We start from the raw sequence: 14,196 nt of genomic DNA, 5'->3' as shown, positions 1-14,196 counted from the left end.
TATTAAACCTGTGCTCAACCACATTTATATTTTTGTGAAATAAAGCCTTAATTGTCGTATGTTACAAGATAAACATGTTATTCATTGTATCCCAACAACTACACAAATGTCTCATGCTATCGAAAAGCAACTTCTTCAATCTCACATATGTGCCTTCAATCCTATTTTGCAACTAACAAAATGAAATGTTAAAAAATGATTAATTTCAACAAATTTATGTAACTATTTGTTTTTTTGTTTCCAAGATGCATGACTCAATCAGTCCATGCTTGTGCAAACTTCTCCTTAAAAGGCATTAACCATGTATTTTGGACATAGTCAACAAATACTTTATAACGTGCATACCAGTTTGCAAAGCTTTTCAAGTGTTTAGTATACGATTCTTCATTCAAAGATTAAAACAATATTTCCCAAGCATCCATTACATTTTGTCACTCTTCAGCCTTATCCACGTGGATTTTGCATTTTGCACTCATGAAAACACGATTCTTATAACTGACAATAATCTTAGACAACAAATCATCTTTCACAAACAATCCTTTCACCTTACTTAAAGCCCATTCAAAATTATCCATTTTCTCATAACTTAAATAAGAAAAGGCAACAACAGAAGTCATGTTTGTTGAAGTGATACTGACAATTTGCAATAGCAGAAGTCAATATGTGTTTGTCTTGTAAGTTGATTCACAAATCAACATTGTTAGAATTGAATACAGGAGTTTGATGGAATCTAGATGTACCCATAATATATCTCTAACGACGATCTTTATTGTCCAGCCGTCTAAACCAGTAAACATATTCATCACATTCTATCAACTTCATGAGATGTTGTATTTTCGTTCTTTGACCCTTTGTTCACGACGATATTTCTGATGTTCATTGTATATGACTTTGATGGTGTTGACATTTGTCTGATCTTGATCTTTAATTGTCAATAAAATTTGACCAGACTTTACCATGTTTTAGGACAATTGGTTAACCATGATTTTTTCTTCACTGCTTAAACAACTAGTATATGAATCACCAAGCAGTGTTGCCATCACTTTATGATTATGGAAACCACATTCTACAGTAACTCTCCACCCTATGATTCTCACAAAACACTCTTTTAATTTAAAAGGACACCCACATTTGCTGGTTCCAGTGGACTTGCACATTAACTTGTCTTTGTACTATTTGTACTTCTTTCCCCCCCTTTTCGAACTCAATATTACATTTTTTTGCTTACTTCTGACTCTTGAATCACAACCACAAACTCATGCTCATTTCCCATACTTCAAGCCCAATTTAACAAATCATCGTGCTCTTGAAAAACCTAAAAGAATCGAAAAAATGATTCAATAACAAAACACAAGGATTCACAAAACATAGACATATAAATGTTATGTAATATACCTCATCGGGCATGAAATAACTAGAAAAGTCAAGATAACTAGGTTGTGGCTGCTTATTAGTGTCATCACCACCCACATCGTCAGCATTATCATTCCTCAACCCTGTATCGTTAGGCTCGGTTCCATATAAGAGGTCGAATTGGTAAAAGAAACATTTGCTTCCATCATCCATATTTCCCCATCTAGGTGACATTGTAACCTCAAAAGATATGAAAGTATTCCAATCCATTGACCAACAAAATCAATACAAAAAAAACTAGTTATGTCATTCAAAAATTTGTCTGTTGCATAATTTGTAGTCCAACGGAATCAAGATTCTGTTGTGTCACAAGTTTTGTAACACAATGGAATCACATTTCCATTGTTTTACACAAATTGTTACACAATTGAAATGTAATTATGTTGTATTACATGAGGGGAAAATTTGTTGCACAATGAAATCGTGATTCCTTGTGTTACCAAAAACCCAAAAAAATGAAATAATAATTCCGTTGTATGTAAATTATATAATGAAATCATGATTCCGTTTACAAACACGAAGAAAAAAATATTTACACAAGAGAGAGCTAGTGAGGCAAGGAGTGAAGAAAGGAAATGAAAAAAAATGAATGAATGAATCAAAAAAGAAAAAGAGAAAAGGATAAAAAAAATGAAGAAAGAGATAAAAACAAGAGTGGTTGGGTGAAGAAGAATGATGTTAATTATTGCAGATGAAGTATTTTGATCTTTACTCGGTTTTTGTTAAATTTAAATTTTATTGCTTTCATTATATATATATATATATATATGATTCAACTCTTAAATATTATTTCTTAAAATATTTCTTATGAAATCTAAGTATTGATTTTGATAGTTGATAAATAATATTATATTTAAGTATGTAATTAGGAATTTAATTCTTAATTTATAGGTAAAGAAAAACATTTATTAAAAAACGTGAATTCTTAAATGAATCTTAATACTTGAAGTTAATCATCGGACTCCCGACTGAAAATATCTCAACTTTATAATATGAAGAACTTGGTGTAGAAAAAACTGTTTATCTCAAACGATAAGAACAAAAAATTTGCGTGTCTCGGAGAAGTTTCCTTGGATGTACCACAAGTATAGATTATTATTATTACTTCCTCTATCCCTTTGTTTCACATCACAATTCACAAATTGATGATTACAAATGGCACGCTGCTGGGTCCAGTGCCTCTATCTGATGTGGTTCAAGGGACTACCTTCGTATTCGTGGCAGTCTTTGTCAGCAGCACATCCCCTGATCACAGGTTTTTCAAAGAATCAATTCTTTCAACCAAAGTACATATATGTTTGAATATAAAATTTATAATTAGAACTAATTTGGATAACTCAACATTAATTATATTAAAATCAATTTAATCTAGCATTTATCCAACTTTTAAAACAAGTGCGCCTACCATTGATATAAGAACTACCAAGTGGTCAGGTGTTCGACCCTTATTATAATCTCATTTTCTTAATAAAATATATAGAACTCTACATTTTTTTTTGAAGCACTATAGAAGTCTACATATAAACAAGTTAAATGCTTTCACCTAATATATATCATAAGTGTCTTAGCCTTTTTGAATGGTTAATTTATGCCATATATAAGAACTACCTGATGGTCAGGTGTTCGACCCTTATTATAATCTCATTTTCTTAATAAAATGTTTTTATTGGCCAAACTTCTAGCTCAAGGTATAGCTTTAACATAAATAAGTTAAATTTGGATAATTAAGGATGTGTTTGGTTTGTATTTTCATTTTCTGAAAACTGTTTTTATTTTCTGAAAATTGTTTTAATTTTTAAAAGATTAGAATTCTAAAAACATGTTTGATTTGACTTCTTGCTTTCTGCTTTTAAGAAATAAAAACATTGAAAATGCATTTTCAAAAGGAAATATATTTTTAGATTTACTTAAAATTACATTCCTTATCACCACGTTTTCATTTTACCTAAAATGAGGTTCCTGGTTTCAACTAAAACATTGAAAACGAAATTTTATTGTTTTCAGTTTTTGGTTCGTTTGAGAAAATATTTTCACTGAAAATGAAAACAGAAATTTAACCCAACACATTTTCATCACCATTTTTTATTTTCAGTAAAAATGAACACAAAAAATAACCAAATCAAACATCCCCTAAAAAATTTCATTAATATTTATGGGAGAACAAATTAAAAAGGTAAAATAAGTTAAATTTCTCTTATAAATTAAAATCAACTTGTACACCTTATTTTTTGGAAAAATTAAATAAGAAAACTTATATAAAAGTTAAATTGATTTTATATATGTGAGAAATTTAATTCATTTTTTCTTATTTTCTTAACTTACAAGTATACGTATTTTATACATATAGAGTTTTAGTTTATGATAGGTTATGCTATATTGCTCTGCATAAAACTCATGAAAACTTGGCAGAGCGACTAAGCCAACAAGAGCTCCCGGAATTGATAGAAATTTTAAGAAATTTTGGCTTTTGAAAATCACTATATGGTGACATATGCCCACAACGTTATGACATGACATTCAAACGACCTAGCAAAAACAAAAGGTGATATAGATGTGGAGGACTCCACCAAGGTCATTTTCTAATCATGACGAGAGTCTGCTCCATTTGCATTGTGTCCTCGTGAAATGTGATGGATATTTCGTACGCACCTTCCACATTGAGATCAAGGTACTTACTATGTGATCTTTGGCAAAGCGGGAATTAACTCAAAAATATGCGTGACATATATAGGGTCATACCCATATCAAAGTGTAGAAGGGCCTAACTCTTCGCCCTTGTATTCCATTCAAATTCAGGCTACTTCATATTTTCAATTCAGTACAATTCAATCTTTGGTTTTAGCCTACCATTTAGGTGAGCAAATTTCAATTGCCTCTCATAAGTCATAATCAAACGTCTATACTTGTGAATGAAAATAATGCAGGACAATTAATGAGATATAAGAAACTGAGTTTATTATTTAACCACCCTGCTGTCATTAAGAAAGTGGATAAGAGAGAACTTTATTGCTAACTTAAAATAATAGGAAAAGGTGTGAAAATATCATTTGCATCTAGATAAACTAAAACATACATATTTAACTCATGATGTATAAAATGAGAAAACATAGATACGTACATACATTTCTTGATCTAAACTAGTTTAAACTTAAAAAGATATTTTAATTTAAGCCATGTTGGAAGATGTGTACGATATATACAAAGAAAATACAAGATTCATCAAGTGAAACCCACTTGTTAGGTCAGTCTCAATTGAATCCTCTGTAGAAAGAGACTAAACAGTACCCATATATTACACTATCACAAAGAGCATAAAGAGCATATGCAGGAATCCAATTTAGATTCTTAACTCTTTCTTGATGGCTCTCTGTAGTGACATAAAATTCAAGAGTATTTACTATTTTTCTTTCTAATAATGGAACCCAAGTTGAGTTCTTAATATAAGTAGGCTTCATAATAAACTTCACATCTTTATATTTTTATTTGAAATCATTTTTATTATAAATTAAAATATTAACTCATATATTTTTAAATGTTTAAAAATAATAAAATTATAAATTTATTTAATTTATCACAAAAAATTAAATAATGTTGCTCTATTTTAACAACCCAATTAATTGCATTGGAGATGTTATAAGGGTTACTTGGAAAACATTGACTCCCAAAGAAACTCTTCGAGCAATTGGTTTCCATTGGAGAGCAAGCCGCATGGACTATTTATATAAGAATAGTTGTTTGAGAAAAGAATTATGCCTTTTCTACCTTTTGCGCATCTGGCATATTTTTCAACTGTGTCTTATGTGAGGCTTTTCAGAAACTTTCTAAGTTGTAGGATCCATTATAAAACATTCTTATAATTATTTTAGAGTTGTTAAGTTGAAGGAGACAGATATGATGGAACTGCTTAAAATGGTGAAAATGGCAAAGCATTATGATCAGAAATTGTAAAAATATATAAAAATCAATTTTAACAACAGCTCAAGATAATCGCTTAGATAAAGTTCTTAATTACTTCAAATTAATTAATTGTAAATGCATCTTTATTTTTTTTTACTTTATATATTTTCTTATTCATTTCACAGTAGTCAAATAAAAAAAAATACAAAACTTTAAAGTGGCGTTCTCGTCAATTTAAGTCGACAAATAGCATGTAGTCTAGGCAAATAACTCATGGTATCAAAATTCCCCTTATTCAAATTTGTGAATAATTAATTTAATTCTATACGTTTTGGAATGTCAAAGTTTATAACATTGACCAATAATATTTCTCTATAAATAGGAGAAATCCGGTTCCCTCCATGCATATTACTAAGTTTTTCTTCCTATCTTAATTGCTTTAATAATTCTTTCTCACACATGGCTCTCTCTCTTTTGTGTCCTCTTCTTGCCACCTTTCTTTTCATGCAAACTATGGCAGATACTTCATTTGTTCAATCTCGTGCAGCATTTTACCCAAACTCTCAAGAAAATGGCACAGACGGTAAGAAAATTACTGATAAAAAGATAACAAAATGTAAACATGAAATGAGATTTTGTTAACATGATTTTAATTAATTTAATGTAGTTGGTGCATGTGAATTTGGTTCCTTTGGTGCCACTGTTAATGGTGGGGACGTATCAGCTGCATCTAATCTTTATCGAAATGGTGTTGGCTGTGGTGCCTGTTACCAGGTGAGTTCTCATCAAGTTCATATAGGTTTTGTATGAATAAACTAAGCACTTGAAAAGATAAGTAAAATAAATTTAACTTTTTTTATAAACTAAAATTTATGCTTAAATTAATTTTAACTTGTATAGATTTATTTATATTTTACTTAGTTTTTTTCTCTTATGAGTGTTCATTGAAAAGCTTATCCAAATACTATAGGATGATCGTAGTTACGTGGCCGTGCATGTTTTCTAAAGATAGTAACAAAAGTTAATTATCAAAGCATAAACTACATATAGATTTCCCTTTTAATACACAGGCTCACACACACATACACAAACAATTTTTTTCTTTATTGTTATATTTGTCATTTAGTCCGTGTAATTCTCGCGTTTGCATGAGTTCACCATATATTTTTATACGCGCGACCGATCAATAGTTCAAGATATATTAAAATAACAATATAGTGCATAACAAAATTCAAACTAAGTTATTTTAATATTATCTTAATTTTTTGAGTTGTACTTAATTAATAGGCATTCTACAACAGCACTTTGCAATATGACGGTGTATACATTATAGTTCTTTCTTTGAAAGTAATATTTCTCATTTTGTTTTACCAGGTGAGATGTGGCAATAGTGCTTTATGCTCAGGCAATGGTGTGACTGTGGTTATAACTGACCAAGGCTCAGGTCATAACACTGACTTCATTCTTAGCCAACGAGCCTTTGGGAGAATGGCTCTGAACACTGACGCAGCTGCTTCTCTATTAGCTCTTGGTGTTGTTGATATTCAGTATAGACGGTGAAATATTCTTCCACACAGAACAATCTTTTTAATTCATGCATGCATTAATTTTTTATTTTTTTTTAATGTAAAATTATATGTTGAATGTTGTCAATAAATCAAAGACTTAACTAGGCCTCTCTTGTTATCTGCAGTGTTTCATGCAGCTACCCAAACAAAAACATTACAGTTAAGATACATGAGAGCAGCAACAACCCTCACTATTTGGCTTTTGTCATATGGTTTCAACAAGGAAATAGAGACATAACTGCTGTCCAGATTTGTGAGGTATGCTTTCTCCTTCCTGTGGTAATTAACTAGATTGTCAAATCTATGAATATATAATTTAGTCAAGAGCCTGGTGAAATTTGAGTATTTAAGATCATTTATTGATTTTCTATAATGGCCCTTATAATGTTTTGACAAATGTTAATCAATGTCTCTACTCCACTACACACAAGTTAAGGAAGTAAAAAGACAATTTTTTTATTGACTGCATAAAAATGTGCTTGCTGTAATTTTTAATTGTGTTTCCATATGATTGTCAATAAAAAAAAAAATCTTTCTCTTTTAATTCCTTAACCAAAAATCTGATTAGCTAGACCATAATATTTTACCAAATAATTAACTTTGATATAGAAATCATATGACATGGCATCCTTAATTCAATGTTAAACTCTTCCTTCAATTGAAATGGATGTATCAGTAGGGTCCAGAGTTAGTTAGATTTAAAGTATTGTAATGAGTGTAATCTCTTTTTGCTGAGTGCAGACTCAGAACTTTGTGTGCAAGTTACTGGACCGGAGTCATGGGGCAGTTTGGACCACTACAGCTCCACCTAGTGGACCTTTGTCTTTAAGGATGTTGTTTAGTCCTGAAGAAGAGGGAGAAGAAACATGGGTGGTTCCTGTTAACAAGATACCACAAGACTGGAAGGCTGGACAAACGTACGACTTAGGGGTACAAGTGGACCAATAGGAAAAGCAGCAAAAAATTATTATTAATCTGCTATTGTCTGTAATGAAATAGTAGTAAAAAAATAAGTTCAGTCGATTTACACTATTTTATTCCCCTTTTAACAATTTTGTTTTCTCATAAGTAGTGAGGACTGAGGAAATTCTATGATCTTACTAGACATGCTATGCATGTCACCCAAATCCCCAGTTATTCATAATTTAAAATATCTCAATTTTATTCACATAATGAGCCACTGAAGTTGTCATATCATTATTCATTCACAAGGTAAACATGAATATCAATAGATAGAAAATGCTCAGAACCAAATGCTCAAAGTTGTCACTAAGCATTAGACAAAGATTCGGTCATTATACTCCGCAAGCAAAAAGAAGCTATGAAATATTAATAGGAATGGAAATAAATTTCATTGTAATGGGTTGAAAATCACATGACATATGTCCTAAGAAAATCTAGATGTTGGAAGGTCAAGTAATGCTTTCATTTCTTCCAAACAAGCAAACAATTATGGAGAAATGACTATATAACAGGAGAATAAATAAACTTTCCCAAAATAATAATTAATAAACTCAAAGAAAACAATTCCTCCAATTTTTATTTGCTAGCTCTTCACACAACAACACAGGCACCTGCACCCACGCTTGTGTGGGCAGAGATTGGAAGGTTTCAAAAAAATTTCATTGTCATGATATTTTACATGTGCACATCAAATAAGCTATTATACAGCTATGAATATGATAAAGAAAAATTCAAAATTACAAACATTTGAGTGCCAAGATGAAGATATAGATATGAATCTTGAGGAATTAGTCAAGTGAAAGAAGGCAGTCTTGAATCCGCACTTGCCTCCTTGAGACAAGATAAGTGTAAATATTTTGTAAGTGTTCTTTGTATATAGGTGTTATTCTTGTTTTGGACTGAGATAAAATTCTCTCATCCTATCATTTTTACTCTAAAAAGGATACAGATATATGGCTGTCTGCTTCTTTGATATCCTTTTATCAAGGAAGGTGAAGAGGGTCTAGAATCAGATGGCATAACTGCATTTCTTGATCTTTACTACCAGCCACTCTTTTTCCTTTAAACTCCATTTCGAATATATGCACCGGCAAGAATTTTCACTTGAAAAACAAAGTTGATGAAACCTTGTATACGCATTCAATCTTCAATCCATTGTATAAATATCTCTTCTCTACTGTGGATTTTATGGATTGATTATCTGAGTGGCTTAATTATGCAAGACACTGAGCAAGTTATTCTTCATCAAATAAATGATCTCTTGCCAGAAAATTCAGGGACCCAAAATCTTTGGTGAAACCAAGCTGGACCTGCAGCATCTACCAGATCCTTACATGATCATAGCATCCCCATCCTGCAACACATAGTTTTTAGTGGCAGCCTCTTTTATGAGTTATGACATCTTTTTGCCTGATATCAATCATGACCTCAACATCTTGTTCCTTAACTTGCAATTTGCTTCTCTCCCAACAGCCTCCGAAATAGAGACTCTTATCTTTATCTTGGTATGAAATTGTCTTCCTTAATTGAGTGTCCAACAGATAATTTCATCTGTGTTCCTAATTCACTCAACATCGAGTACATTATCTTTTTCCTATAGCCTGAATTATTCTTAACATATTTAGATTCAAAATCTTCAAGATGAACCAAGCTGGATGCTGCTTCTTTCTGCAACCCCTTTTCTTTTATCATCAATCTCACATGTTCAACATCATCCCATCTACCTTTAGCAGCATACATATTTGACAGCAAAATATAAGGGCCAATATCTTGTGGCTCCAACTCAATAAATCTCTTGGCTACAATCTCTCCAAGCTCCGAGTCCAAGTGGTTACTACAACCAGAAAGTAATGCTCCCCATATTGCAGATCCAGCCTTTACAGGGACCATCCTTATAAGCTCTTCTGAGTTTTCCACCAAACCAGCTCGAGCCAGGAGATCAACCATGCAACCATAGTGTTCAACCTTGGGCTCAATTTTGTAAACTCTTTGCATAAGATCAAAGTACCACCAACCCTCCATGACCATTCCGGCATGCGTACATGCAGATAACACACTGATAAAAGTGGCATCATTTGGTTGCTGGCCTGCCTTCTCCATCTCCAAGAACAGTTCAAGCGCTTTGTCCCCAATCCCATGTAATCCATACCCCATGATCATAGAGTTCCACGACACAACACTTCTCACCGGCATCTCATCAAAAACACCCTTGGCCAAATCCATAGCCCCACATTTTGCATACATCGTGAGCAGACAAGTCAAAAGCAAGACATCAGGCTTAATGTTGTTACTTCTGATAAAAGAATGAACCCACATGCCCATACTGAGCTTCCCTAAATTTGCACACGCGGTGAGCACACTCACTAAGGTAGCCTCATTCGGCACTGCCTCTCTTCCTTCCACCATTTTACCAAACAGCATCAAACACTCACCATAATTCTTCACCCGCGCATGCAGCGCCAACACAGAATTCCATGAAACCACATTCCTCACAGCCGCGGGCATCCGATCAAAAAACTTAACAGCCAGAGAAACATTCCCAACCCTCGCACACCCATCAATCATGCAATTCCAAGACACAGCATCCCGCTCAGGTATTGTCTCAAACAACTCATTCGCAGCATCCAAATCCCCAACCCCAACATACCCCGCAATCAAGCAGTTCCAACTTAAAACATCCCTATCAGGCATTTCATTGAACACTTTGCGGGCAGCACCAATTTCCCCATTCTTGACATACCCATCAATCATGGAGTTATAACTAACCAAATCCAACCAACAACTTTCATCAAACACCATCCGGGCATTTCCAATTCTGCCGAAAACAGAGTACATTCTAATCAGCGAGTTCCGGGCAAACAAATCTGACCCGAACCCGAATTTGACAATCCGGGCATGACCCTTTAGCCCTTCTCGGAAAGACCCAATGTCGGTACATACTTTGATCAATAGGGGGAACGTGTAGTGGTTTGGGGGGACGGAACGGGCGAGCATTTTGCAGTAGTAGAAGCGGAGAGCAGCGGGGAAGTCGGGTTTGCGAGCGTAGGCGCGGATGATGGTGTTGCAGTGAAAAGCGTCGGGGTGGTGGAGATGATCGAAAAGGAAAGTGGCGCGTGGGAAAGTGACGGAATGGGAGCAGAGTTTTTTGATGGCTGAGGTGGCGAAGAGAGGGTGCTGGGAGAGGCCAGAAACGATGAGTTGGGACAGAACCTGGTTCAATTCGTGGAGGTTCTTCCATGACTCAAGTGCCGCAAACAGCACTTCGTGTTTCCCCCTAACTGCCATTTACTTTTGACGCAAACACTGCATTTTGTTCTTTCTTTCACTTTTGTTTGCCAGCGTTTCAACTTAGTGAGATATAACTCTCCCCTGTGCGTCTCACGCATTCATTGTGTTTTTTATTTTCCTACTGGAATTTATTAGTGACTAGAAAGAATCCAAATCCCTTAATATGGGTCTCTAGAATGAAAGAGTAAAAATCCTTATTTCATTTTAGTTTTTAATTGTTATCAAACTCGTATTAGGCTCGGATTGCAAGGTCTCATTTTAATGTTGTGGTGAGGATGAATTAAATTCGTTGGAAAGAAAAATTCTATTAAAAATGACTAATTAAATTTTTCTCATAATTTTAGTCGAGGCAAATTTACGAAAGAGGATTCCTTTTAAAAACAATTTATGAAAGAGGGTCCGTTTCAAAACAAATTCCGGTGGGGGTCTGATATTTACGTGCAATCCGCCATTACTACTGGCGGCAAGCTTGTATCGCTATCGACAGCAGCGGGACGCAGGCGGTATCGCCATTGGCATCAGCGATACACTTGTATCGCCATTGGTAGCTGCGGAACAAAAGCTGAGTCACTCTGCGTGCCGCTATTCAAGCTGGCGATACATGCTGACTAAGCATGTCGCCATTAGGACTGGCGGGACATGCCAACGTGGGCAGTCCCGCCATTGGTGCCTGCGAGACCAAGTCAGCATTGTTTTGCATTGATTAGCGGAATGAAGGTCACATGCATTTGTAGGTTATTCAGACTGATGGGCTGTGACTCAACAAGCTAGGGCACGTTCTTACTTTTTGCAAGAAAACTAGACCATTGCTTTGTAGATAGGGCACTGTTATTGCATTGGTCTTTGTAGATAGGGCACTGTTATTGCATTGGTTAGGACAATGAAGGTCACATGCATTGCAGTTGAGGGTATTCAGACTAGTACTAGTACGTAGGAGGTAGGAGGTGACATGCATACAGGTTCCTTTGTTTGATATTACAGATAGCTTTGGTGTAAATTTTGTTTAAATACAGCAGTTGGAATGATACTCCATACTTGCAAAATTTGATATTGAAGAGAGTAAGAAAGACTTTGAAGTTTGCTGAGGAGAGAGGAAGAAAGACTTTGAAGTTTGCTCAGGAAGAAAGACTTTGAAGTTTTGAAGTTTGCTGATTCTATAGTAAGATTATATTTATTTAAAGAAAGTCTTATTTAGTTTTGTTTATTTATCATGTACAAATTTTTTATTTTGAAGTAATAAATTTTATGGTTAGAATACAATTTTAAGGTAAAATTGTATTAATTTTGTAAATTAGATTTTTAATATAGAAATTATTAGCAATAATTAATTGTAAGCCTTTTTTTAATGGTTTTTGTGAATGAAATTAATTTCTGTATTTGACATATACAATTGTTTTGGTATTATTTGACATATAATTTAATTTAAGACAAAAACTAATTATATGTTATTTCTTAACTATTTTGTGGTTTGTTTTGAGTTAAAAACGAAGTTTCATTTTACTTGTGATAAAATTTAGTATAAGTTAACAAAAAGAAATTGTAATTTTAATTATAAAAAACAATAACGAAACTACAAGGAAATTAAAATTAATGATATGCAAAATAATGTATATATAAATTTAATTTAAAAGTCCCGTGATTTAATTTACTAACATAAAAACTAGCATGGGAATAACAATTTTTCATTACTATATTTATTAGTAATTTATTGATTTTTAATAATCTTAAAAGAACTTTATCTAATTTGGACTTTTAGATTATTTGATACTTTATGGTAAATAAGAAAAATATTGAGATAACAAATTAGCACTAGATCAGGTCTAATTATTTCTTCACTTTTCGAAAAATCATAGGTGAATATTCTATATCTCCATTTTGTGTTTGAAATTTTTGTGAAGTTGAGGAATTTTTCATAAATTATTTAATTAGAGTAATTTTTTTTAGAATAAAGTATGAATGTGTAGTTTAAGTTTAATAGAGCAAGCAAATAAATATTTTATATTTGTATCATTGACAAAATATTTAATTTAAGTAATAATTTTATTTGTTAGACTAAAATTTGAAGGTCAAGTTTAAGTGAATTTTTTTTAATTAGAATTTTTATTTTAAAATTAGTTTGAGTAATTATTTGTAATCCTCTTTGTTCATGGTTTTTGTGGCTTAGAAGAAATTTGACATGTGACCCTTCTGGTTATAAATATTATAGGTGAGTCTTTAAGTTTTTGAAGGATTATTTTTTTGAATTATTTAATTTGACGCATGAGTAATTTTTTTTTTGTTAGAATGATATCTCAATGTTTACTTTAAGTTTAATAGAGGAAGCAAATAAATTTTTTTATTTTTATGATTCACAAAATATTTATTTGAAGTAATAATTATTTTATTTAGAAACAAATTTTAACACGTGAAGTTTAAGCCTATTAATTTTTGTAATTAAGTTTTTTACTTTGAAGTTATTTTTTAATAATGTTTACTTATTTTAATTTGTAGTTTAAGTTTAAGTTTAATTTTAAGTTTAAGTTTAAGTTTAAGTTTAAGTTAGTAGATCAACCAAGCAAATACACTTATTTATTTTAAAACTACTATTGTTATGATTAATTATTTTTAATTTTGATCATGTAGGTATATCATGAATTCAATTATTACAGTGTTGTATTTCAATGGAAGAGTATATGAAGACAATGATGGTGTAATATTTGAAGGCAGTAAAAAGGTCATTCAGATTAAACGCGGAATTAGTTTCAATGCTTTGAAAAAAAATTGGAGATAAGGTAAAGTTAGAAAATAATGAAATTATTTCTACTATAAGTTATAGATTTTTAGTTTCAGGAAAATATGTTGCGTTGCAAATTTGTGATGACGAAGATGTTGAAACTATGATCGAAAGTTTTCAACAACAACAATAAATGTCAGTTCTAGAATTATACGTAGAAAAGGATGTTGCTGGTGGTTCTATGTTTCATGTTGCAAATTCTGTTACGTCATGTGGACGTAATGTATCTCATGATGACTCGGAACTGCCAAGAAATATAAGCAATTTACATGTTGATGAAGATGATGATGATGA

The 14,196-nt window shown here is 32.4% G+C and overlaps 2 protein-coding genes across 2 annotated transcripts; one reads left to right on the top strand and one right to left on the bottom strand.

Annotated features, from left to right (window-relative positions):
* The first annotated feature begins 5,731 nt into the window (after positions 1 to 5,731).
* LOC114412251 (expansin-like B1) lies at positions 5,732 to 8,046 on the top strand. Its single transcript, XM_028376067.1, has 5 exons — positions 5,732 to 5,893; positions 5,978 to 6,084; positions 6,685 to 6,866; positions 7,004 to 7,136; positions 7,620 to 8,046. Exons 1-5 carry the CDS (start codon positions 5,770 to 5,772, stop codon positions 7,824 to 7,826), a joined length of 753 nt encoding a protein of 250 aa, XP_028231868.1. The 5' UTR covers positions 5,732 to 5,769; the 3' UTR covers positions 7,827 to 8,046.
* Positions 8,047 to 8,387: 341 nt separating this feature from the next.
* LOC114412250 (pentatricopeptide repeat-containing protein At1g08070, chloroplastic-like) lies at positions 8,388 to 11,257 on the bottom strand. The gene has a single exon (XM_028376066.1). It carries the CDS (start codon positions 11,124 to 11,126, stop codon positions 9,339 to 9,341), a length of 1,788 nt encoding a protein of 595 aa, XP_028231867.1. The 5' UTR covers positions 11,127 to 11,257; the 3' UTR covers positions 8,388 to 9,338.
* Between the last annotated feature and the right edge of the window lie 2,939 nt (positions 11,258 to 14,196).

The sequence above is a fragment of the Glycine soja genome, chromosome 5, assembly GCF_004193775.1.
Source record: "Glycine soja cultivar W05 chromosome 5, ASM419377v2, whole genome shotgun sequence".
Taxonomy (NCBI): Eukaryota; Viridiplantae; Streptophyta; class Magnoliopsida; order Fabales; family Fabaceae; genus Glycine; species Glycine soja.
The sequence above is the reverse complement of the archived record's forward strand: the minus strand, read 5'-3'. Positions and strand labels throughout refer to the sequence as shown.

Bases quoted from the DNA above. Each gene is read 5' to 3' on its own strand.
- LOC114412251 (XM_028376067.1), top strand. From the start codon at position 5,770: ATGGCTCTCTCTCTTTTGTGTCCTCTTCTTGCCACCTTTCTTTTCATG. The intron at 5,894-5,977 runs GTAAGAAAATTA...AATTTAATGTAG, and splicing joins TCAAGAAAATGGCACAGACG to TTGGTGCATGTGAATTTGGT. The intron at 6,085-6,684 runs GTGAGTTCTCAT...TTGTTTTACCAG, and splicing joins GCTGTGGTGCCTGTTACCAG to GTGAGATGTGGCAATAGTGC.
- LOC114412250 (XM_028376066.1), bottom strand. From the start codon at position 11,126: ATGGCAGTTAGGGGGAAACACGAAGTGCTGTTTGCGGCACTTGAGTCA.